Source organism: Heterocephalus glaber, unplaced genomic scaffold (genome assembly GCF_053883595.1).
Source record: "Heterocephalus glaber isolate CG9 unplaced genomic scaffold, H.glaber_assembly_v1.0 deba00000546, whole genome shotgun sequence".
In the NCBI taxonomy this organism is placed as follows: Eukaryota; Metazoa; Chordata; class Mammalia; order Rodentia; family Bathyergidae; genus Heterocephalus; species Heterocephalus glaber.
The window spans coordinates 6152932-6179791 of record NW_028258147.1 but is presented as its reverse complement, the minus strand read 5'-3'; the positions used below and the strand labels follow the sequence as shown (position 1 = coordinate 6179791).

At 36.4% G+C, this 26860-nt stretch overlaps 1 protein-coding gene across 2 annotated transcripts in view; it reads left to right on the top strand.

Moving 5' to 3' along the window:
• The window catches only part of Klhdc10 (kelch domain containing 10), a 69601-nt gene that overhangs the window by 20516 nt on the left and 22225 nt on the right, over window positions 1-26860 (top strand). The window contains exons 2-4 of one of the 2 annotated variants that reach the window (XM_004856336.4): window positions 4814-4900; window positions 23651-23872; window positions 25417-25571. In XM_004856336.4, coding sequence (XP_004856393.1) covers window positions 4814-4900; window positions 23651-23872; window positions 25417-25571 — 464 coding nt within the window. The remainder of the gene's footprint in view (window positions 1-4813; window positions 4901-23650; window positions 23873-25416; window positions 25572-26860) is intronic. The other variant, XM_004856337.4, reaches the window with a different exon arrangement.

Below are 26860 nucleotides of genomic sequence, written 5' to 3'. Positions count from 1 at the left end.
TTTCTGTATACTTTGTATTTTGAACAAAAACAAAGGTGATAACATTCTTCTACTTTCCCTTCTCCCAGCTTTCTTCTCACTCTGCAGTTAATTCTGCTGATACCACCTGAGATTGTTGTTTTGTTTTTTGGGTTTTTTTTTTTTTTTTGGTACCGGGGATCGAACTCGGGACCTTCCACTTTCAAGGCAGGCAGCAGAACCACTGAGCTAAATCCCTGGCCCTTGAGATTGTTGTTTTGAATGTTAGTAAGACTTTGTTTCATTCCCACCTCCACCTGACAGTGCTTATTTAAACTTAAGGTTTTTTCTGCTTACTCTTTTCTTGTGCTTTGTTATTCTTGGATTATTTTTTATTCCAGATATATATCTTTGAGTAATTCTTTTTTTGGGGGGGGTACCAGGCATTGAACTCGGGTCCTTCTGGTTGTGAGGCAGGTGGTGGAACCACTGAGATAAATCCCCAGCCCTTTTTGAGTAATTCTTTTATCAGAAATCTGAGGGAAGCAAACTTTTAGTGTCTTCGTACATCCAAAAATGTATTTTTTTCACTCTCATACATGAATTCTTAAGAATTTGAGCCGGGCATTTAGCTCAGTGGTTCCGGCGCCTGCCACACAAGGGCAAGGTCCTGAATTCGATACCCAGTACAGAAAAAAAAAAAAAAAAGAATTTGAGTAGGAATAGAATTCTAGATGTAAAAGTATGTCTTGGTGTCCCAGGATCACTTGTTGAAAAGATGGTTCGTTTCTCACTGAGTAGTCTTGTCACACATGACAAACATTGAGGGGTCATAGATGTTTGGGATTACTTCCCAACCCTCACTTCTATTTCATTGATCTCTATGTCCATCCTTACGCCAGTGTCACAGTGTTTTGAATATTGTGTCTATCTTTATTAAGTTTTGAAATCAGGAAATGATTTCAAACAGTCTTCCTGTTTAGTTTTTTTTTTTTTTTCAAGAGTGTTGTGGAATTCTGAGTTCCTTACATTTCCATATGAAGTTTAGGATTAGTTTGTTCATTTCTGCAAGGAAAAAAGTATCATTTGGAATTTTGACAGATAATGCTTAATTCTCTCTGGTACTTAACATTGATGTAGTTTGTGCTTTTTCATATTTGAGCCTTGGTTTTATGCTCATTCATCCTTATTTGAAAGTCCTTGTTGGTGTTCCTGTGAAGCTGCATCTGTTTATTGTAGCAGGTCCTCATTGATTGTGGGTGGAGGTAAGAGGACAGTGAACATGTGATGAGCTGTACCAGTTGCCAGTCTTCTTTAGTGTAGTTGTCATTTATTTGGCCTGAATGTTAACGTCCACACAGGCCTCTGTTTTGTCTCTCTGATCCAAGTGTTCATATTCATTATTCCTACCTGGGAATACAACCTTGTGTAATTTCTATGCTAGCTCCACTCAGTCATGCTGTAAATTTTGTTTCAGTTCTTCCTGCTGTCTTCCAAGTCTGCACTTAGTTTACCTTGAAGACTTCTCCCTTACCTCTTGACCTAGCTCACTACTCTGAGAGTATAGGACTTTGATTTTCTACTTTAGTCTGATTTTACCAGCTTTTCATCTTTTAGTCATTCCTCATAGCTCTAGTTGACCTACAGCATTTCTTTCTTTTGATTATTTTCAATTTTTTCTTAAGATGGTTTCTAAGACTTGGGGAAGGTGAGTTTGCTTGTAGTGTGCTGAGCTACCATCTTCATTCAGTCAGTGACTATGTATGTTATGTTTACAGTGAAGTAAGCTTAGTAAAAAGAAGGAAAAAAATTTTTAAATTAGCAAAATTTGATGAAATCATTGAAGAAATTATGTTTTTCATTTTTAAGATTTCTTTTTAAGCAATCACTAATGAAGATTGGCAGTTTGAATGTATAAGAATGAAAGAATGAAAACCTTAAGTTTTAAGTTCAGATCAGGAGTATACTTACATGAAATTGAAGAGGCATATGTTTCTTCAAAAATAAAAAGTAAATAAATACACATTTGTTAGTGTTACACTGCTGTGTTGCTGGTTTCACTTTTTCCTGCTCTTTGGGTGAAGGAAGAACACATGGGTTCGAAGTACCCACTTTACCTGAATAACCTCCACAGAGTCAGTGTTAACCTGTGCTCTGACAGAGTCCTGTTGGTTATTGAGAGAGATACGTGCCAAAGATGTTTGACAGAAGCTCTGAGAAAACAAAAAAGGATCTTTTTTTCCTCATGTGGTACTAGAGATCAAACCTGGGCCTTGTACATGCTGGGCAGCACCCAGCCCACAAAAGGATCTTTGATTATGGCTTTGGTTCAGTAGTTTTCAATGTTACTTCTTCAATGTTATTCTAAAGTAGTTTTAGATTCCATATGGATTCTTAAATGGTATAAAAGGGCTAATTACCACAACCCAAATCATAACTACTGTTAACACTTTGGCATCACTTTGAAACACTGGTTTCTTTCTAGTACTTTTAAAAAATCATACTTTAAACAAATTTAAGTAATAGGGTATTATTTTTCTTCTAGTCCAAAATTAATGTCTACTCAAAGAGGAATCTTGGAATTAAAAAGACCATAACGAGGAAAAAACAAAACACACCCAAAGATAACCACAGTTAAAATTTGATGTATGTCCTTCATGTATTTTTCATGAATATATACTTTTTGTTTACTAAAATGGTATCATACTTCTAATACTATTTTGTAACTTGTTCATTTGCAGTATATGTGAACGTTTTGTCATGTTAATAGTCCTGATATACTTTTTAAGAAGTGTGTAGAATATGAACATATTTAAGTATGTCTATTTAACATAGTCATCTCTATCATTGGATATTGAAATTATTTCTAAATTTTTGCCATATAAATACCATAGTTAATATCTTTGTCCATACAATTTTCCATGCATCTATGATTGTTTCTTTAGGAATAGATTCCTAGAAGTGGAATAGCTGGGTCAAAGGGTATGTACATTTTAACGCTTTTGATACATCAAAATGTCAAGTTTTAAGCTAATCACTTGTTATAGTCTGTCTTATATTGCTATCTAATTGTTTTATGTGTCTGTCTTGTCTTCCTAATTAGAATATAAGCTTCTTGAGGATGAGGGAGGTCTTTATACATCTTATGTACCCTCTGACAGTACGGCTGCCCATGCTGGACTCAGTAGATATCAACACATATCACGTTGGTTCAAAGCAGTGGTTCTCCAGATTTTTGGATGTCATAAACCTGACATCAAAAAAAGAAATATAGATATAAGGTTGCAAAATTTGTATTTTTCCAAGAAAGGATGTTAAAAAAACCAATTACCATTTTCTATTGTTATCATCTCATAAAGAATATTTAACAATAAAAAGTTTCTAATTTGTGAAAAAAGGATAGGCCTTTGAAGAGAAAACTTTAGATTTTTGAAAAACTCACTACTCATATTTTTTTCATTTTGTATTGGTCTGAGAATCTTCACCTTACCCCAGCAGTGGACTGTAGACCAACATTTGGGATCCACTGGTTTAAAGAATTTAGAGGATTAAAACATAAACCCTTTGAAAGATTAATAATTCTCCTTCTTACTCATAAGTCCGTCTTTCCCACGATATTAACTGTGCATGTGTAGGTATGTCATTTCATTACACAGAATTTGTGTATCTCCAGGTACAAGTTCTATAGTAAGCAAACTAGACCTTGTTTAAGACCTGACTATATTTCCAAAGGCCACCATTAAAAACTATTCTCTTTTCAGGGAATTAAGACAGAGTATTTTAGACTCAGAATGCCTAGGCTTGAATCCTGATTCTGGCATTCAGTCACTTAATTTTCCTTATAAAATGATGATGGTAATATCTTCTTCAGGGTGGTTTTATAGCCCTCGTTATAGCAGTTACATCACTACAATTCAATTGTTTACACATCTTCCTTCCTTATCAGAGGATGAGCTCTTAAGGATAGGAGTCATATCCTTTTGCAACCATAGGTCCTAGCATAGGGGCTCATGCATAGCAGGTGCTTAATAAAATGACTTGAATCAATACAGGATTGTTGTTAGAATTATATAAGGTAATATGTATGAAAGCTCTTAGTAAACTTAATGCTATACAAACATGTTTTTATTGTCAATAAGAGCTGTCTTTGGGAGCTATCAGTACTTTGGAAGAGAGACAATTCACTCCATTTAATAGTTCCATAAATACATTGCACTTTTCTTCTGTTTTATAAGAAAACAAGTTTTAATTTGGGTTAATGTGGAGTTAATTTGCTTCCTGGGAAGGCAGATGAACTCCCCTCTCCGCCCCATGGAAGTACCAAGATAGTAAGTAAATGTTTGTTTTATTTGGTTGCTGTCATATAATTTTAATAAGATCAGCTTTTTTTCATGTTTAAAGATTGGTGCCCATTGCTTTATAGCTAATAAAAGAATACCAAGCCTTGAAGAGAACAAGAGCCTATGTTATACTCAATTAGTTTGGGGTAGAGCTCCTTTTTTGACATTCGCTGACTTAAAATGTCATTATTTCTTATGTTTGTAAAGCTCTTGGTGAATTTTTGCCACAAGATGGCATTGGTGATTATTGAGTACACATATTTTTGAATCACAATCATGAAAAAATGGTGCACATTAATTCTATTCTTTTGGGGATAAAAGTTGAACACCTTCATCACTGCTTATATATTAATTTAAGTTTAACCTCCAAAACAGAATTAAATGCTACATTATTTCCTTTCTGTATTCAAGTATTGTTTTGTTTTCTGTTTTTCTGTCTTTATAACTACAATAACTATGTATTATTTGCCATGTGCTATATGTGTCTGACTTATTGCTGATAATTGTGGTAACAGGTAAGAAGAAAATACGATGGGACCCAGTTAGGAGGCGCTTCATTCAGTCCTGTCCCATCATAAGGATCCCTAACAGGTTTTTGAGAGGTGGGTGATAATTAGCAAGAGATCTGTGCTTCGAATGGGTTAAAGAGAACTTTGAATGAATTTCTAAACTCAAACTCTGTTATTTGAAAAGTTGTCTTAATAGCTAAAGTTGGTTTTTAAAAAGTTTAGAACTTAGTTTCATATTGACCATTGTTGGAATTGTAATTTTAAGTTTGGGGAAGTTAGAATCTCTTAATGTCTATTAGTTGGTAGAAATAAATTATCTCACTGATCCAGTGGTATCTCACTGTAACCACATTAGAAAGAACTTTGAGTGAATAATTTATAAAATATAAATGTGGAAAAATTCTTAGGTGTTATTTTTAAAAAGAAAAGATTAAATTATGTGATCATATAAAATTAAAAAATTTCTTATGTCAAATACTATAAATAAAAAAGAAGGAAATACTTGTACAGATGGTTAATGCCGTGAACTTAAAAAGAGCTCTTATAAATCAATAGGTTTAAAGCAAATGACTTATAGGAAAAATAAGTAAAAGGATATGAATAATCAATTCATAAAGAAGTACCACCAATAAATATAAACATATTTATTTTTGCTATTGTTAAAACAACAAAACAATAAGATATTTCACTTATTAGAGTTACAAGACTAAAAATAATACCAGTGATGGCAAGGATTTTGAAAAATAAAGCTTAAATACTGAAGAAAGTGTGAATTTTATATACCCTTTCTGGATCCAATTTGGCAAAATATATCAAAACCTTAAAATGTTTATATCCTTTGACCTAGCAGTTCTTACTTTTATTTTTTATTTTAAATATACAGTAGGTACATTTATTTTAACACTTCTAATAGTTCTTACTTTTAGAAATGTCACTTTCTTCCCTACTTTTTCTTTTTCTACCAAAACATACTCCACATTGAAAAAAAAATCTCAGGAGAGTATTGAAAACTCTGGTTCACACTATTTTTCTAGATCTACCAAACTGTTAAGCATGTTTAATGTTGTAACTTAGATTTTATTAAATTGCTTATAAGCCACTGTGTCTAATTTTAACTAAAGAAATTAAAACATAGGAAAAAGTCCTGTAGCTGCTATAGATGTTTCTATATTTAGTGTCTAACCTATTTTTAGTAGCCAAGTTCCAGAGCATGCAAAGAATAAAATCTGGCCTAAATTAATCAAAATTAGATACTTACGGGGCCGGGGATTTAACTCAGTGGTGCCATTGCCTGCCTGCCTGCCTGGCAAGTGCAAGGTCCTGAGTTTGATCCCCGGTACCAAAATAAAAAAGGGTTGTGTGCCGTCTTTTAGCATAAATGTTATTGCTAAAAATTAAGGGGCAATTTTAGTAGTATATGACAGAAAGCACATTGTGCACATGTAGCCAAGCAGGCATATCTAATTCTGTAACATTTTTTTCTTCTGTTTATAAATTAAAATGCTAATTTATTGATTCACAAAAAGAAATCTAACTTGGGCTACATGAAGAATAAATTAAGCTTTATAATTTATTATATTGTTAATGTTATTTAATTATTTTAATTATAGTTCTGCTCACTAAATATAAGCATTATAAGGGAATAGTTTAATTAGGATATAGAATTCAGCATCATAACATTAAAATATAAACATAACAAAGGAAATCATGAAATAACTGATTATATCTGGATGAATATTTTCTTTTGTATATTCTCTGCTTTTCGATGTTTTAATCATGGAAAAAAAGAGATTGCACAGGTAAGTTTCATACCCCTGGTTATTTGTAAGCCTGAAATTCAAACAATGGCTCAGAAAGCTGGTCTTAGACAGTTCTGGGAAGAGCAAGGGAGGTGCATACTCAGGATTAGCAATGTCAAAACCAAGTCTCTGAGGACGACCTTTAAATCAGTAGTCTTGTCTTAGTTCTCACCTTCTTTGACCTATTTGTAGTGTTTGATGCTGTTGACCACCTTCTTAAATTTTTCTCTTCTTTTGGGTTGCATTACTGTATGATCCTACGTATTTTTTTCAACCTCTTTGGTTGTTATTGTGTTTGCTTCACTAGCATCTTCCTGCTAGTACTTACCCGGGTACTTATCCGGCATTCTTCTGTCCTCTCCATGCTTCCTTTAATTGCCTCATCAACTTTCTCAGGTTTAACTATCCTTGTTTGTTCATTTGTTCATTCATTCAGTATTTCTTGATTGCTTCCTATGTATCAGGTACTTTGTTAGCTTGATGATATAGATTATAGAGAATGGGGTAAACAGACCATTACAGAACAATGTGAGCATCATTCTTTGTGATTGGTGCCCTGATGAGGTATTGTGGCATGGGAGCACACAGAACAGGTTCCTGATTCTGCTTGCAGGGATGAGGATGAAAGAGAAGTGGCCCTCAGGATGACTTTTCTAAAATGACATGCCTCAAAGCTGAGTGGGTGTTATCAAGGGAGGGCTGGAATCTCTCAAACCAGAGAGACCAAGTAGCTTAAGTAAAGGTATTTAGGCAGAATTGGGCTTGATGCTTCCAGAGCTCTTATGAAGTTCAGCACTGTGGGACAGAGGTGGCTGGAAGCTAGTGAGGGTCAAATCAAGTGTGCATCTCTTGAGGGGAGTTTTCAGGACCTGCTTTTGGTTCTTTAGCCAGCAAAGAGATTTAATTGAAAGAACAAATATAAGATCATTGTGGTTATCAAGGTGAAAAATGATGGAGTCTGCAATTAAGATGTTGTAGTAGGAATGGAGAGCAGGGAATCACTTTGAAGTATGAAGACATTCAATCAGATGAGACTTGATGACTAACTGACGAGGAGGAAAGGGTCAGAAATGACTTCAAGCTTTCTGTATAGACCACAGTGCTCTTCATCAGGTATTATGCAGGTGGAGAGAGGAGCAGGTTGTAGGAAATATGATAAATTCAGTTTGATTTTGCAAATGATTGATAGCTTATCCTTTAACACTTAGTCTAAGTTATTTTTGAAAAACCTCTTTGGCAGACCTATTTCCTCTTTTTTTCTAACACCCAGTCTAATATTTGTTTCCTGGGAAATTTCCTTGCCAGGCCTGTCCCCTGTGTTACGATGGCACCCTCTGTGTGCCTACCTGTACCAGCACTTCATGCACAGAATTACATGTGTTCTTTATTTTCTGTGCTTCCTGTTAGACTGTAAGCTCTGAAAGGGCAGGGTCAGTGGGATAGTGCCTCTTACTTATTTGAGTTGAATTGAGTTATTAAGAAAGCCACTGTCAGGGCTGGGGATTTAGCTCAGTGGTTCTGCCGCCTGCCTCGAAAGCAGAAGGAGCCGAGTTCGATTCTTGGTACCAAAAAAAAGAAAGCCACTGTCAGGAAATAGGATGGGTCTAAAATTTTAGATGTTCTTAGCTTCTCTTTGGTGGTGGTAATAGTGAACTAATGAACTGTTGAGAAGGTGAAAATCCTATTATTTAATTTTTCTTTTTAACTTATCTATACTTTTGAAATAGCTACTTCTAAGCCTCTCATTTTGGGAATCCTTTATATTACTTCTGCTGATGGTTGAAGACAGTTTCATAGGACCTTTTTTCTGTCAGTAGATTCCTTTATAGATCCTGCATCTTTTCTAAGTGGCATTTCAATCATAAAAGTGTGGTATAGTACAAACAATTCTGGTGTAGTAGAAAGTGTTTCCATCATGAAATAATAGACCAAAAGTACTCATTTACTTTTCTCTTCTTCTCATATAGCATTGAAAATGATAAAACAGATATAAGACAACAAATAAATCATAATTGTATTTTAAAAACAGAAAGGGGGGCCGGGGATTTAGCTCAGTGGCACTGTGCCTGCCTCGCAAGCGCAAGGTCCTGAGTTCGATCCTTGGTACCAAACCAAACCAAACCAAACCAAAAAAACAGAAAGGGGAGGCTTTAAAGCTAGATTACTGTGTCTGAATACAAGTTCTGCCATTTGCCAATTATGTGACCTTGGGCAAGTTGCTTATTCTTTTTTTCTCAGTTTCCTTATCTGTAAAATTAGGATGACGGTAATAGTACCTATATCATAGAGCAGTGGTGGCGAACCTATGGCATGCATGTTGCTTTTCTTTTAAGACAAAAGATGTTAACATTTGAGTATTTTTTTCTAAACTAAAACCTCAGTATTCAGTTTAATTGCAGTGTTGGAACTTTGTGAAAATGGTGGGTTTCGGGATCTGTTTGGGTACTTGTCTCTGAAAGGTTTGCCACCACTGTCATAGAGTTATTGTGAAGATCCAGAGAGACAACTTGTATAGAGTATTTAGGAGAGACTTTTACATTTAGCAAATGTTGAGCTAATGTTAACTGCTATCATTATTTGTATTGTTAAAATAACAGGAATTTTGAGAAATTTCAGGGTGCTCAAAAGCAATTGGAGGGGCTGGGGATTTAGCTCAGTGCCACTTTGCCTGCCTCACAAGCACAAGGTCCTGAGTTTGAACCCTGTTACCAAAAAAAAAAAGCAATTGGAATTTTTTTTTTTTAGAGACAAGGTCTCACTATATAGTTCAGGCTGGCGTTGAACTCACTATGTATCCCAGGCTGGCCTTGAGCTCACTTCAATCCTCCCGCCTCAGCCTCAGAGTGCTGGGATCACAGGCGTGTGCCCCCATGCCCAGCTGGAATTACATTGATTGAGAAACCAGCACCAAGTAAAATGTAATCCAAAATAGGTGCTCCTGATGCATGATGGAAATCAGAGAATTTTTTTAGTAGGACTCTTTCCTGAAAATAGTATAGGAAGAGGGAGAAGATTTGGGGGAGGATAGAATATCAGGGCAGATAAGTAAAGAACTGCCCGCAAACCAGTGCTTTTCCTGCTCCTTCTCTGCCCCTTTCATATAAAGAGCTGTAGTGGTGCCATTAGTTCCCTGGATGAAGGAAGCCATGGGAATAGCTCTTCAGGAAAAGTAGGGGTTTTGCATTGAGGAGGTCTGGGCAGGCATTGTGAGCATTGTCTGGAACTGGAGAGGTGGGATGGGATGAGAAAAAGAAAGGGGGCTTCATCAGGGATTGATATACCTCAAGGACTATGCCATCAGAACATAGTCTACCTGATTTTGGCAGGCTTGTTTTTTGTTTTTTTTCTTCTAAAGAGAGACCTGTCAGTGTACCACTTAATCTGCAATGTGCCATAGGCATATTTCCCATTTAGAGGTTTTGGAGACAGATTAATACAGCTGTTGAGGGAACACATATTTCTTACAAGTACTAATCAGCATAGTACTTCATTAGTATGAATAGGTGATCAAGAGTCACCAGACAAAAAGGGGCAAAGGGGAAGGGGAAGTGGGAGGGGTAGGGGAAAGGAAAGAAGGGAATGGAATTAATAAGAGAAAATGAAAAAATGGAAACAAAGTCTTTGTAAATAGGGAGGGATAGAGGGGCTGAAGGGAGGGCAGGGGAAGGAGGAAAAATAAGAACCAAGAGAGATTATGTAAAGGTGCATATTTCCAAAGATGAATGTCATTATATTGTATACCTAAAATGTACCAATAAAAAAAAAAAAAGTCACCAGACATTCAGGAAAACTAGATTTGGAAGAGATGAATAAAATGAACAAATAAAACTAGCTTCCCATTATCTTCTGTGTCTAAGCAAGTTAGTGATTTAACTATAACCTTTTTGTTTGTTTTGAGACAGGGTCTCACTGTGGAGTTCAGGCTGGCCTAGAGCTCACTGTGTAGCACAGGCTGACCTCAAACTTGTGATCCTCCTGCTGCAGTCTCCCGAGTATTGAGATTACAGGCCGGCACCACCACACCTGGCTCAAGACCTTGTCTTGAAAGTAAAAAACAATTTAAAATGATCTGAAGCTGTAGCTCAATGGAAAGGTGCTGAGTTCAATCCTCAGTATTTCTGCCCATGGTGGAAACAGAGATAATGAAGAAACAGAATGTAACTTTAGGAAGTTCTGATCACAACAGATATCTTCCCAGAGCCAATAATGAGCTGGATCTATAAATGAAAACAGCTGGCACAGATAAAAAGTAAAACCCAGGTGTGGTCACATGTGCTTGTGGTCCCTGCTACTCGAGCTGAGAAGCTGTGGGAGAACTGCTTAATCCCAGGACTTGAAGGATAGCCTGGGCAACGCAGAGAGTCCCCATCTCAAAATACAAAACTATCATTAATATATTAGTTCTGTATCAAAGATTTGATTGCTGAAATAAAAATTTACTTGGAAGTTAAATAATAGGCTCAAGTCCAGTTACTTTCATGAAATTAAAGAAGAAATAGGCAGACCATAAAGTAAGAAGACAATGGATAGAAAGTACTACATAAGGAATATTATGCTACTTATAAAGTTACCATGCTACGTATGATTTCAGAAGTAGAAAACAAGGTACATACAAAGATTCAAGACTGAGAATGAGAGTGGCATTCGGTCTTATCCTACAACATGGGTTGCTAAAAGCTGGTACCTTCAGTGTTCTGAGGGGAAATAATTTTGAAGGTAAATTCTGCCTCTAGCCTTGGTAACATTGGGGGTGGGGTCAAAGTAAAAAACTCTGAAACTTTACCGCATAGATCCATGTTGGGAAAATTAGCTGAAGGAGGTACTCCCAGTCAAGTGCAAACTCCCAAAAAGAGGAAGAATTGGAGATAAGCAGTAGTGTGCAAAGAAACCTGTAAACTTAAATAATGGGTCATGATGCCTTGTAAATTAGTACGAGATTTCTAAGAATATGGAGGAATAATACAAATATGTGTGCATACATCTAAGTATAAAATTATTCTGTAACGAAATTGAACAATTGGGAGTAGTGCTTAATTTCTTTTTTTTTTTTTTTTTTTGGGTACCTGGGATCCAACTCAGAACCATGAGCTTGCAAGGCAAGCGGTGGAACCACTGAGCTAAATCCCCAGCCCAGTGCTTTATTTCTTATATTTTTAAAACTTAAAATGTACAGGATCTTGCTAAAATAAAAATTTAAACAATATGGAAATGCATAGGGTGAAAAGTAAAGATCCTTATTGCAAGCATATGTAATGAATCTGTACAAAGCAGAGGAAAAAAACTCAATAGAAATATCTATAAGGCTTTAGCAGGTATTTTCCAAAGGAAAAGTCTAAATGGCCAATAAACATGAAAAATATTTACTTTCAGTAAAAATGAGAGCAGTGCTTATTAAAACCATGAGATAGGTTCATAAACCCACATGCATGACTAAATTAAAAAGTCTACAACACAGTACCAAGTATTGACATGGATATGAACAGCAAGAATTCTCATGTGCTGCTGGTGGGTGTGTAAATTGGCATAACTATTTTGAAAACATTTTTGCATGATCTAGTATGGTACAAATTCACATTAAGACCAGAAATTCAATTTCTAGATTTATAGCTAACAGTATAGACCTCTGCACCTGAAAAAATATATAGAGTATTTATAGTAACATTACCAGCCATAAATTTTAAAGCATCCAAATATCCATGTACAACTTAGAATGGATAAATAAATTGTAATACACATTCATATAAAGGCCTTCTTCTACCACCCTCAGCAACAAGGATGACTTTCAAAAACAACTATGAGAAGGGCTGGGGATTTAGCTCAGTGGTTCTGCCGCCTGCCTCGTGAGCGCAAGGTCCCAAGTTTGATCCCCAGTACAAAAAACAAAACCTATGAATGAAGGAGCCCAGAAAGACTTTGCACTGTATCAGTCTAACATGTACTTCAGAACTAGGCCAAAATAAAAAGTATTATTTGGGGGTACATACTTAGGTATAATAAAGCTATAAAAAGATAGCCAGGGCCGGGGATATAGCTCAGTGGTTCTGCTGCCTGCCTTGGAAGTGCAAGGTCCCAAGTTCAATCCCAGGTACCAGAAAAAAAAAAAAGATAGCCAAAGCCAAGGGTGGTGGTATATTGCTGTAATCCCAGCATTCTGGGAGACTGAGGCAGGAGAATTGCAAGTTCAAGCTTAGCCCCGGCAATTTAGCAACTTAGTGATATCCTGTCTCAAAATTTAAAAATTTAAAAAACATTTGAGGTTGTAACTCAGTGCAAAGGCCCTGGGTTCAACTGCCATACTTAACTTCCAAAAGTATTTTATGATTAACATAAAATCAATTACCTCTAGAAATGAAGAGAGTGGGCTGGTGGGCTACCAGTATTGTGTTTCTTGACCTGGAGGATGCTTACATATTCCCCTTTTTTTTTGGTACCGAGTTTCGAACTCAGGACCTTGCGCTTTTGAGGCAGGCGCCGGAACTACTGAGCTAAAACCCTGGCCCTTATTCCCTTTTAATTTACATTTGTGTTTGTGTAATATTCTCCCTATCTCTCTTCTCTCTCTCTCTCCCTCCTCCCTCTTCCTCTCCCCTTCCTCTCCCCCTCCCCCTTCTTCTCTCTCATATACTGGGGATTGAACCCAGAGCCTTCCCATTGAGGTACAACTTCAGATCATTTTTTATTTTTATAATTGCAAGACAAGGTCTTGAGCCAGGTGTGGTGGTGCAGGCCTGTACTCTCAACACTCAGGAGCCTGAGGCAGGGGGATTGCCACAAATTCGAGGCCAGACTGGGCTACATAGTTGACTTCAAGGCCAGCCTGAACTACATAGTGAGACCCTGTCTCAAAATGAACAAAAAGGTTATAGCTGTGTCACTAACGTGCCTAGGGTGGACTTAAATTTGTGATCTTCTTACCTCGGCCTCTCAGAGTACTGGGATTATAGACATATGCTCATGCCCAGCTCCTATATTACTTATTTAATTTTGAAACAGGGTCTTGCTAAGTTGCCCAGGCTGGCAACTTGAGTTACTCTTACCTCAGCCTCCTCAGTAGCTGGGATTATGGGCATGTGCCATGGTGACCAGCTTTATTTTTGTTTTTGACAGGGTCTCACTATATAGTTCAGGATGGCCTTGAACTCCCTATGTAGCCTAGGCTGGTTTGCAGCAATCCTCCTGCCTTAGCCTCCTGAGTGCTGGGATTACAGGCATGTACTACCATGCCTGGCTGACCAGCTTTAATGTTCTATTTCTTGACTTGCATGATGTTCTTCTTAAAAATAACTTAAATTCTACATTTATATTTATACTCATTCCTAGAATAAAAATTGTTTAAAATGAGGTGTTTTCATTTTCACTCAGTTTATTTCCCCTTTTCAGAGGTAACCACTATTAATAAATAAGTAAGTTTATTTCCACATGCAGTTTATTCATTTTCTTTTTCTTTTTCTTTTTTTTTGTGGTACCAGGGATTGAACTCAGGACCTTGTAGCACCAATGAGCTACATCCCCGGCCCCAACGGATTATTCTTTTTTTTTTGTACCGGGGATCAAACTCGGGTCCTTGCACCTGCGCAGCAGGCAGCGAAACCACTGAGCTAAATCCCCATCTCCCCGACAGTTTATTCTTAATGTTGATAGAAAAATAAAATTCATGTTTTTCAGAAATTATTAGGTGCAATAGAATGTCGATCATCTTAGGAGAAAAGAAAAAAATGGTTATTTCAGTAAAATCAGAGAAGTAAGATGAAGTGAGAAAGAATATTATATATATTATATAACCCTATATTATATAATATAATATATTATAAATATGCATTATATAATTACATTATAAATGTTATACATTATATAACTATATATTATAAATATATTGTATATTAGGATGTCAGGGATAAATCTAAATAAAAAGAAAAAATCAAGGTTGAATGGAGTTTATCTGTGGAATGTACTTAGTTTGCTATAGTAGTTTAATAGGCTAAAGGAAAAAATGGTAAGAGCACTTCACACTGAGCATGTTCATTTTGTTAAGGGCATCAATTCATGCCCTTATGATCTATGGGCTTTTCTATATATTTCAATACAAATTTTATATTTTTTAAAAAATCACATCCTTTTCTGGTAATGAAAATTGTTCTTAGGTATCTAGGAATGAAAGAAAATTTATTTTTAGAATATTTATAAGAAACCAATAATATATCTAATAGGAAAACCTGACCAAAATCTTCATTAAAAAAATGAGATGAAGGTTCCCACTGTCATCTCTACTATTCATCCTTGTTCTGGAGGTTTCAGCCAAAACAATAGAAAAAAAACAAGATAAAAAAAAAAGGAAGGAAGGGAGGGAAGGGATATAGAGGGAGGGGAACATGGAAAAAGCTGAAAGTTGTCATTAATAGAACATTATTTGTTGTCTGTAAAATTCAAGATAATTAACTGATGATAACTACTAGTGGAATTCAGAAAACAAAAAGATAACTACATGATTGTATGGAAATGTATAAAGTATTGTACTTAGAAATAAAAAGAGAACAGGCCGGGGATTGAGCTCAGTGGTTCTGGCGCCTGCCTTGCAAGCACAAGGTCCCAAGTTCGATCTCAGGTACCAAAAAAAAAATCATTTGAGAATTTTATTTGGGATAACTCATGAGGAACATAATCTCTTTCCATTTATTATTGCTTTTTAAAATAGCCATCAGTATAGTTTCATTGTTTTCTTTTTATTTCTTTTTTTGGTATTGGGGATTGAACTTATGTCCTTGAGCTTGCGAGGCAGGTGGCAGAACCACTGAGCTAAGTCCCCGGCTCTTGAAATGACATTTTTAAAGATTTAATTTTTACTTTGCTGTAATTTCAGACTTCAAATAAAATTGTAAGAATGGTAAAAAAAAAAAAAAAATCCCCAGTATCCTTCAGGGAGCCAAATGTTAGCATTGTAGTATCTCATTTGCTTTACCCTATTCCCTCTACATTATGTGTATGTGTTTAAGTAAATATCTGCATACATATATTATTTTTTTCTGTTTCAACCATTTGAGAGTAAATTGCAGATGTGATGCCCTTTGACACCTAAATATTTAATGTCCCTCAAAAACAAAGACATTGGGCTGGGGATGTAGCTTTGTTTTGCTTTTTTTTTTTTTTTTTTGGTATCAGGGATCGAACTCGGGTCTTTGCACTTGCCCAGCAGGTGACAAAACCACTCAGCTACATCCCCGGCCCCGGGGATGTAGCTCAGTGGTTCCACGCCTGCCTGGCAAGCACAAGGTCTTAAGTTCAATCCCTGGTACCACACACAAAAAAACAAAAAACAAAACAAAACAAAAAAACAAAGATCGTCTTACATAACTGCAGAACATGTATCAAAATCAGGAAATTAATACTATAAATAATAGATAAAATTAATATCAGTATCTAAGTTGCAGACCTTATTCCTGATTTTGCCAGTTATCTTATTACTGTCATTTAGAGCAAAGAAAATCTTCAATCGTGTGTTGAATTGTCCTGGATCTTTAGACTCCTTCAAGTCTTGCAGTTTCCCAGCCTGTCTTTGTCTTTTTTAACATTTAAATGTTTGCAGTACATACTAGTTATATTATAGAAAGCACCTTAGTTTGGGTTTTTCCCATGTTTCTCAGGATGACATTCAGCTTGTGCATTTTAGGCAGGACCACTACTGACGTATATTGTGCTTAACTCATTGTGCATGATGTCAGTGAACTTTTCTCATTACTGGTGATGTTAACTTTGATCACCAGGATAAGATGCTGTCTGCCTAAGGGACATTTTTTTTTTTTTTTGGTACCAGGGATCGAACTTGGGACCTTGTGCTTGTGAGGCAGGCGACAGAACCGCTGAGCTAAATCCCTGACCCTAAGGGACATTTTTATAGATTTAACTAATTAGAAAATTCACTGCAAGAGTAAATGGAGAAAAATAGCCAAGATGTTTCCATAAAAGAGTAACACAAAGGACACTTTGTCCTAATAACAAACTATAATTGTTTCAAAACTATAATAATGGAAACAGTGGATAATGCTATAGGAATAGATAAATGGACAGTGAAATTGAATCGAGCCAAGAAGTCCATGCATATATGCCATATTTTCATAAGGATGCATAATTAGATTGTGACAACTATCTCAAGTATGCTGTGATCAGCCCTTGAAACTAATTCACAGTGGTAATGCTACAGTGTGTAAAAGCAAGTTTCTCTTATAGCTGCCGTTGTAGACACTAAAGTGACTATGCCCTATGAAGCCAGTGAGTCTTTACATAGACATCTCATGTAGGATATGGAATCCATAACCAAGTAATACCCTGGACTATCAGGAAAGAATTGCTTTTGAGCTGAGTGGCTTGGGCTCTGGGAGCAGTAAAAAGTTCTGCCTGCTGATTGAGGGTGAGAAACAGCTGAACTAGAGACTCCTTGGCTTTTTTGTCCAGGTTACCAGGTGTATAACAGAAGACCTGACTTTTCAAAAGGAGGTAATATTTGGAAAGAAGTGACCACTTAAACGATTCATCTTTTAGGCTGTTTGGTATCTATTAGCTAGTTAATATTTTTAGCAATAAAGACTTACTTTTTTAAAATGGTCTCATCACAAATGTTCATTGGCATGTCTGGAGGTGGCTGTATCTTATAAGTAATAAACTTATTAAGCAATGAACGTTATGTGCTACTTTATTTCTAAGCTGCTACATTTAAGATTGTGATGTTGGTTTATGTTTATAACAAATTTATATATAAAATATATATAATATATTCTCTTTTTTTTTGGTACTGGGAATCGAACTCAGGACCTCATGCTTGCCAGGCAGGTGCGGCGTCACTGAGCTAACTCCCAAGTCCAGTATATTCTTAAAAAGTAATAAACTTTGTGTCCAAGGTGATTAGCCCTGAATTCCAGGATCTTCCTAATTCTACTCTAGAATGTGTCAGTTAAGTATGTGATAGAGATGGCATTTCAAATAAGTGGAGTAGGGGCAGATTTCTCTAAGTGATTTGGGGATACCAGTCTATCCATTAGATGGGAGATAGGTAGTGCCTTACCTCATGTAATGCATATAACTGAGTTTTGGGTATATTTAAATTCTGAACATAAAAATCAAAACTATGATAATATTAGAAATGATAATTTTATAATAATGTAGAAATAAATGACATATAAAGCAAAGGAAAAAAAGCAAGCAAATGTTCCATAAAAGAAAAAAAAATGAGAAATCCAATTACACAAAAATCCCCATGTTAAAAGATACTTATAGGGCTGGGGATTTAGCTCAGTGGTTCCGGTGCCTGCCTCACAAGTGCAAGGTCCTGAGTTCGATTACCGGTACCAAAAAAAAAAAAAAAAGATACTATAAGTAAAATTAAAAGACAAAAAGCATGGGCCGGGGATTTAGCTCAGTGGTTTCGCTGCCTGCTGAGCAACCGCAAGGACCCGAGTTCAATTCCTGGTACCAAAAAAAAAAAAGACAAAAAGCAGGATAGAAGAAAAAATATTGTAAAGAATTTCCTCAAATCTGTGAGAATACAAAATAATAGTTAGAAAAAGGGGCAAAGAATGGGTAAAAAATATGATCAGACAGTTCCTAAAATGAAAAATACAAATAGACCAATAAACTTGTGAACTAATAAAATTAGAGAAATGCAAATTAACCTGGCACCAATTTATACACATTAGATTGGCACAGATGAAAAGGTTAAAAAAAAGTCATGTACCAGGTGCTTCTGTATACAAAGCTGAGAGTATAAATTGGTCTTTTTAGAGAGCAATATGGCTATATAATAATATTGTACCTCTAACGATTTTTTTTTTGGTGGTAGTACCGGGGATCGGACTCAGGACCTTGTGCTTGCAAGGCATGTGTGGTGCCACTGAGCTAAATCCCCAGCCCACCTCTAACAGTTTTAAATGTACGTTCCTTTGACCCAGAAATTCCACTTCAAGAAATTCTCATACATTTGCTTATGAATATGTACAGGAAACTTTTAAATACAATTATTTGTAATAATGAACACATTGGGAACAATCTAATAATCTGTCAAGTATCTCAGCTAGCTTCTTTCTGTCTTTGAGTTAGAAATTTAAAACCTATTTCCCTGGTTACCATACGTTCCTGCTTACTCCCTGGGTTTAAAAGCAAGTGCTAAAAAAAAAAATAAAAAAAATAAAAGCAAGTGCTTCCTAGTAGCCTGAATAAGATAAAAGGAGCAGAAAGACACTGTTAAGGTCCCTTGTTGCTTTTGCTGTCTTCCACCACCAGGAATTGTTGCCCCTTTGCCACCCTGCCTTGGAACCAGCCGATTATGAACTGAAAACCTCTACAAACTGTAAGCCAGATAAACACTTTCCCCTCTAAAAAAAAAAAAAAAAAAAAAAGAGCAAGTGCTTGTGACATGAAAGAGAAGATGGCTCTGACATCACAGGTACACAATCTTGAAGCTACATGGTCTCTTCTAGATACCTAGAGTTTACTTCTGCATATAGTTTACTTCTCGTTTTTCACTTCTGTATTTTCTAATGGGAATTTCTGAGGCTGGTAACCCAGTTCAGTGGGTGATTTTATTAGCAGCAAGTAATTTTTAGGGGAGTTTGCACATAGAAAATTGGGGAGAGCATTAAGAGAGTTATTTTAGGGCCAGGGATTTAGCTCAGTGGTTTTGCCGCCTGCCTCACAAGCGCAGGGTTCCGAATTTGATCCCCAGTATCAAAAAAAAGAGTTACTTTAGACTAGAATCAAATTTCATTTTTGTCAAGTTTGAAGAGCCTGTCCTACATTGCATATAATGAAAATTAATGCTTTGTTTCCATGGCATTTGCCCTGAGAAATTTCCATGATTTATTAAAAATTAAATGGCTAATGTGTTAGTCACTCTTGGGCTATAAACATGAGAAAGAAATTGTACTTCCTGACTAGAGAGAAAGAAGAGTTAGTTACTTGTGTACTACACCTATAAAACTCCCTGACAGGATATTTATCGAACATTGATCAGATGTTCTTTATCCAGTAGTTTAATTTGTATAGATCCCAAAATTATTAACAGAAGCCAGCAATTGAGTTAGACCAGCACTGTCTGATAGAAATATTATGTAAGCCACAAAATTTAAAGTTTTTTATTAGCCACATTAAAAAAGTAAGTTGGGTTTGGTGGTGTACACCTGTAATCCTAGCACTCCAGGAGGCTGACCTAGGAGGATCTCAAGTTTGATCCTAGCCTGGTCAACTTGGCAATTTACTGAGACCCTGTTTCAAAATTCATGCAAAGACCATGGGTTCTAGCCTCAGTACCTTTAAAAAAAAAAAAAAGTGACAGTACCTTTAATATTTTTACCCAGCACATTAAAACTGTTTCAAGATGTAATCAACATAAAATTATAATTTTACATTCCTTTAGAGGCACTAAGTCAGTGGATATTTTATATTTAATAGACATGTCAGTTTGGACTAGCCATATTTAAAGTGTCCAGTAGCCATATATGGTCAGTGGCTATTGCACTGGACAGTACAAGGCTAGGCTGCAAGCTCCAGAGGACAGAGATTATGATTATCTTATCATTATATCCCCATCCCCTGGCCAGGTAACAGTACATAGCTGGTGTCCAGTAGTACTTTTGACTTAATGAATGAATGAGTGGATACCTTTTATATAGAACCATCTTTTCATTGATTCTCTTTGGGGTTTTTTTGTTTGTTTTTTTTGGTACTGGGGATCGAACTCGGGTCCTTGCGCTTGCGAGGCAGGCTGCAGAACCACTGAGCTAAGTCCTCAGTCCTAGAAAATGTTTTTTTTGTTTTGTTTTGTTTTTGGTACCGGGGATCAAACTTGGGTCCTTGTGCTTGCAAGGCGGGCGGTGGAACCACTGAGCCAAATCCCTGCCCCTTTTTCATTGATTCTCAACATGTAATCCAGGTGAGTAAGTTACATTTGTCACAGAAATAATTGTCTGTAAGTTTAGAGCATCTTCCCTGCTGAATAGTCATTTAAAAAATTCTTGAATGTACTATATTTCTTTTCATATTTGCTCAAAAACAGCTTTAAAATTTCCTCTTGGCTCCAGGTAATATAACAAATAACATTATAAAGATTCTTAAAGTTATCTGTTGCCCATAGAAAAACTCTGATTTGTTTTTTCTTTGAATTTCCTTGCTAATTCTTAGAAACATTTGTCTTGAGAATATTATTGCATAATCCAACACCTGTCCCTTAGATCATCCAAATCTCTTTTTTGTTTTTTTCTTTGGTACTGAAGATTGAACCCAGGCCCTCACCATGCTAAGCACATGCTCTACCAACTACACCCTGAGTTATATACCCCTAGTCACATCTGTCTCGTAAGCATAACACTGTAATATCAGAGTTCACAGAGAATTGGATACTATTTTGATCATTCCTGTCACTGTTTGCTTTGACCTACAGTTAAAGTCAACAAAACTCTTTGACCTGTTGTGTATCTTCAACTGTTTAGGTGTTGTGGGTAATACAGTGGACCTTTGACTTACAAACTCAGTTCGTTCACAAGGGCTGATTGTAAATCAGGTTGGTCACTTGAAGGCTCAGGCTTCTCTACACAGCCTTCAAAGAATCTCTCCTGTATAATTTTAGGTCACACTTTCTTCCAGGCAGATCTCAGCCCAGGATTTCTCAATTAACCCCACACAAGAAAGGATGTTGTAATGTTCCTTCCAGAACTCTTTAAGGGTTAAATCTGTATCTGAGACCATCTGGAACCACAAGCAGCTGGCATTCAGGCCCATAACTCCAGACTTTGGATGTAAGTTAAAACTAAAATTCCAGTCATAACCCAAGTTGTTTGTATGTCAGGCTGATTGTAACTCGAGGGTCCACTGTACAGGGTAATTGTTATACATTATCTTTGCTGTGGGGAGTTATAATCTAGAGAAGAAAAACTGATGAAATGAGAAGAATTAAATGAAAATTAGTTGACTCCCAACTTTGTTCTCTGTTTTTGTGTGCTCTAGGTTTGGTTATAGAAAGGTGAATACAAACTGGATGAGGTGTATGCTTGTTAATCCTAGCACGTGGGAGATAGGGACAAGATCTTGAGTTCAAGGGTACCCTGTGTACCATAGCAAGGTCAAGGCCATCTTGGAGTAGTTAGTGAGATTTTTATCTGAAAAAAACTACAAAGAAAGAAAGGGAAGGAAGGGAGAGAGAGGAGGGGAAAGATAAACACATCCCTCTTCTTTCAGATACCTCACAGCCTCCTATATAGACCGATAAACATTTTAACCTAATGAATGTTTAAAATCTGTGAGGCACAGTAATAATATCCCACGTACAGATGACACATGAGAAAGCTGACTTAGTGAACGTCACTGACTTACTCAAGATAGCCCTCAGAAAGACCCTGGATTTGAACTTAGATATTATGGGAGCCCTTCCTCTTTCTTCCTCACCATACTCGTATGTTTCCAAAGTCCTAGAGAGACAAACTGAGTTCTTCATTTAAGATAAATCATAGCTCATTAGTAAATGTGCTGATTGTAGTTTATCTAATATTATTTATGTAGTTTTGGTATAATCTTGTCAATTGTACATGTTTACCCCAATTTATGATTAAGACTACTGACCAGAAGGGCCCTAAGGTCTCATTAGTGATAAAGACCAGCATGGAGCAGACTTGGAGGTGTATACACCACTAGGAACTGAGGGACAGAGAGGCTAGGCTAAGGTGTGAGGCAAGGACTCTGGGCTTTCCAGACAGGGTCTGACTCATTGTGGTGGTAGTGGTATGGGAGACTGATAGGTTAGTAGGGGAAAGGCTCTGCAATGCTGGCCTGCGGACTTAGTCCTTGAGCAGTATTGAAACGATCAAAGACAAACAAGGACTGATGTGGACCAGTGACTCAGCAGTTCACTCAGTGTTTAGTTACTCTAAATTATGCAAAATTTCTTTTCAGTTCTTTTTTCTTCTTGGTACTGAGGATTGAACTCAGGACCTTGTGCCTGCCAGGCAGGTGCTGTGTCACTGAACTAAATCCCCGGCCCTCTTTTCAATTCTTGTTTAGAAGTATATCGTAGAAAGTGGGATTTTAATTTGAAAAAGTGTATAAAGCATGTTATATTGGTGATAAATTTTTATTGGTATAATAGATGTTTATTAGGTATGTAGTCTTATCCTAAATATTAATTAACATTATACTAGTATCTATTACATAATGAAAGTAGATTGATCTTTTGGCTAACAAACAATAACATCTTATTCCATCCCATATACAGCATATTTAAGCATCTTTGGTTCTGTAGCCATGCAAGGGTTATTTGTAGACTGGTATAAAAGATTATAAGGATAATAAATAATATAAAGTTTTGGGGTTTTTAACCTCTAAAATAATCTTGAAGTAATTTTTAGTAAAATAGTTGATGTAAACATCAGAAATTTCAGTTATAAATGATAGAAATAGCTTTTCTTAGTAATGTTTTTAATAGACTGAAAGATGTTCTTTGAGATAAATATATTTTTTGTTAAATGTCTGGAATGGTATTTAAATTTTAAATTTTGCTATGACCTCTTAAGAGCCAGCTTTCTTTTAAAGTGTATAATTATATATTGTGAGAAAGCCATAGATTTTATGTGTGTATATTTTTATTTATACATGACTCATTCATATTTTTTATCATATTTATATAGTTTTCTAATCTTCATAGTTCAGTTTTCTTGTGTTTTTTCTTCTTGAAGGAAATAAGAAAATTCGTCCTGTTAGCTTTTGGATTTCTAAACCTCTTCTCTTTCTTTTCTTGAAAATTCCAAGTTGTCAGCCATTTTCTTGGATATATTTTGCTGTTACTTCCCTTGGGAGAAATCTTTTTGCAGTTATCAAAATTTAAAAGTCATATGAAATAAAAGTGGAGATTAGCTCCTTAAAATCTTAAGTAGTATATGTGCATATATAAAATAACCTATGCAAATAAAAAATACATCCATTATAAATATTCCCTGATTCCCTTTTGAAACTCAAATGTTTGTGCTTTTTATCTGGTTGGCCACTTGTGGAAAACTGTTGTCTTCTCTCCTAGGCCACAGACCTCCACCAGCACGCAGTGGACATCGCTGTGTGGCAGATAATACCAACCTGTATGTGTTTGGAGGGTATAACCCAGACTACGATGAATCAGGAGGGCCAGATAATGAAGACTATCCTCTCTTCAGGGAGCTGTGGAGGTATCATTTTGCAACAGGAGTATGGCACCAGATGGGCACAGATGGCTACATGCCCCGGGAATTGGCATCCATGTCACGTGAGTGCTAGCAGTTCTGAACTTTTGACTTCTGGAAACATCTGAGAGGCCAGGTTCAATGTCACATGTTCCTTGTTTATAATTTATAATACTGTAATATGACTAAACCCTATTAATAGGCATTTTACAGCAGTAAAATGTACAAAATAGCATGATGATTCAGAATCACTTAGGTCCTGAGTTTGAATCCAGAAGTATACCGTTTGCTTGCCAAGTAAGTTTAAGATTTATTTCCAACCTGTAAATGGGATTAATAATATCTCAGAGTGTTTAGGATAAAGTATCATATATATGCTAGGCAAAGTGCAGTCCATCAATAAATGAGGTTATAGCAATGATGATAGTTCTTGAGTAGAGTGCTTCACACATATTATCTATTTTATCTGTATAACATTCCTGCAGTGCAGGTACTGTAGTAATTGGCATTGTATGATTGAAGAAACAGGCTTTAGAGAAGCCCTGAGGGTAACAGCTTAGGGTGCAGGCCCTGGAGCTGGTGCTTAGAAGTGAATACTACTTTGGCAGGGCTCCTTTAGGATGCCTCAGCAAGTTATTTAAACCACTGTTAAACTGTTTCCTCATCTATAAAAACAGCAAAGATAATAATTTCTTTCTCATTAGAGTTGTTGTAAAGATAAGTCAGGCAGGCTAAATAGCTTTCTTGAAGCCACAGTGGGATTTAAACCCAACTCTTGCTGGCTCTGGAGCCCAGACTATTGACAACTACATTGTATCAATTTGAGAATTGCTTGAAAAAAAACGGCACTGAAAATTAGAGCGGCACTATTTTGAGAGAGAAAGTATGCATGAGGGAGTGTGTGTGTGCTGTGGCAGGAATAGACGAGATAGAGGAAGAGGACCAAATTTACCTTCTCGATATTGGTATGTTTCTTTTTATGTAGTAAAGGATTAAAATGTCAGAAATCAATTTAAAGTGTAGAGATCATCCCCCTAACAAATTCAGAATTATTCTTTTATTCCTTCATCCTGAGACCCACAGGGTCTTTGCCAAGACAGAGATGATGCTTCATTTTCCTCTGCATTGTGGAGACTTAAACTGTCTTGAGCAGTAGTGGTCTACCCTAGTTATCTCAGCATTACTGTACACTCTATTTAATGTATTCTGCAAATATACTGACTCTGTCATATACTCACAATGAACTGTATCATTCAGTCTATGCCAGTGATGGTGAACCTTTTAGAGGTGAATGCCTGTGCTGCAACCCAAAACCCACTTATTTATTGAAAAATGCCAACACTGCAATTAAACTTGAATACTGAGGTTTTCATTTAGAAAAAACAACTCATGCATTAACATCTTTTGTCTTAAAAGGAAAAAAACATATGTGCCATAGTTTTCTCACCACTGGTCTACACAGTGTAAATGATACACCTCTTTCTGTAGAACTTCATAGTAATTTGATGCCAGTGTTTGGCATCACTAAAGTAGACATTTTTGAGATTTTTCAGCTATTCTGGGTTTGTGCAGGAATATAGTACAGATAGTACGGTACATAAATGGAATATGTGCTTCTTCTCCACAGTTGTGCTGCATGGAAACAACCTGTTAGTGTTTGGAGGTACAGGCATTCCATTTGGTGAGAGCAACGGCAATGACGTTCATGTCTGTAATGTGAAGTATAAGAGATGGGCTTTACTCAGCTGTCGGGGGAAGAAACCCAGTCGTATATATGGACAGGTACCAATTTATGGCCAGTTATGTGGATGTATTTGTTCACATTTTTCTAATCTGGAGGCAATGTCAGAATATTTATATTGCTACCAATTTTTTAAAAACAAAGAATGAATTTAGTGTGGTTGGTTTTTGATTTTTCAATTCTGATGTAAAATTATAATTTGTGGCTCTTGCCACCCCAACCCCCCAACTCTTGTTTCTAATCTACTGTAGGGTCATGATCCAGACCCATTTGGAAGTTTCTTTAAATATTAGACTCTTACCTGCACACCACACACCCCCAAGTGAATGATGGGGCTCTTTCTAGTATAATCTGGGTTCTGTCATTATTAGAATGATAGAGGTCTATGAAAAGTTTTCTTTCCTAAATAGTAGACTAGATGATCCCTATACTTGGTTAAGGGACATTTACATGAACTAAAACATTATGTAGAAGGGCCAGGGATTTAGCTCAGTGGTTCCGGTGCCTGCCTTGCAAGCGCAAGGTCAGGAGTTCAATCCCCGGTACCAAAAAAGACCCCAAAAATACATTATGTAGAGATTATGTAGAGATTACTTTAAGTTCCAGTACTTAGGTTTGCACAATTATATCCAGAAAGATATGACAGTATCTACCATACATCAGAGATTCTTTGACAGTAAAGGGCCAAACTTAACCATGTTTTGGTTTGGTTTCTTTCTCAACTAGCTGGCCCTGCACCGATAAAGTTTCTGAGCTTTCACTTTGAAAGGGGACATAGTATACCACTCTGTATCCTACCACATGAGGCACTTTAACTCTAAGAAGTAACCCTAACAAGTAGCTGAACTCACATTGAAGAATAGTCAGAAAATGTCAAGATCCTGGACCACCAACTTGAGTTCCTACTTATAGGATTCTGGTGGTTTATTTTCATATTTGTTGCTGCTACTTGAGAGCATTTTTCTTTAGACTGCTTAGGGAAAAGAGCAGCTTTCAATGGACATGCTAATGTCCATGAGCTCTGTTCTTGGCTAGGACCTCTAAGAATCATCTAACCCCTTACATGTAGGTAGAATTTATAAAGGTGTACCTTTCACAAGATTACTCTAGGTTCTCTAAAGTCTTTAGTCTTCTAGGTGTCTGGTATTTTATTTATTTTATTTTAGTTAGTACCTTACTATATTGCTTGGACTCAGGTGATCCTCCCATCTCAGCCTCCTGAGTAGCTGGGACTGCAGATGTGTACCCTCACACTCAACTTTAGAATTTGATATTTTAAGAGGTTAAAAAGTATAAGAGAATTTCATGAAACCTAATTTACATGTTTAAT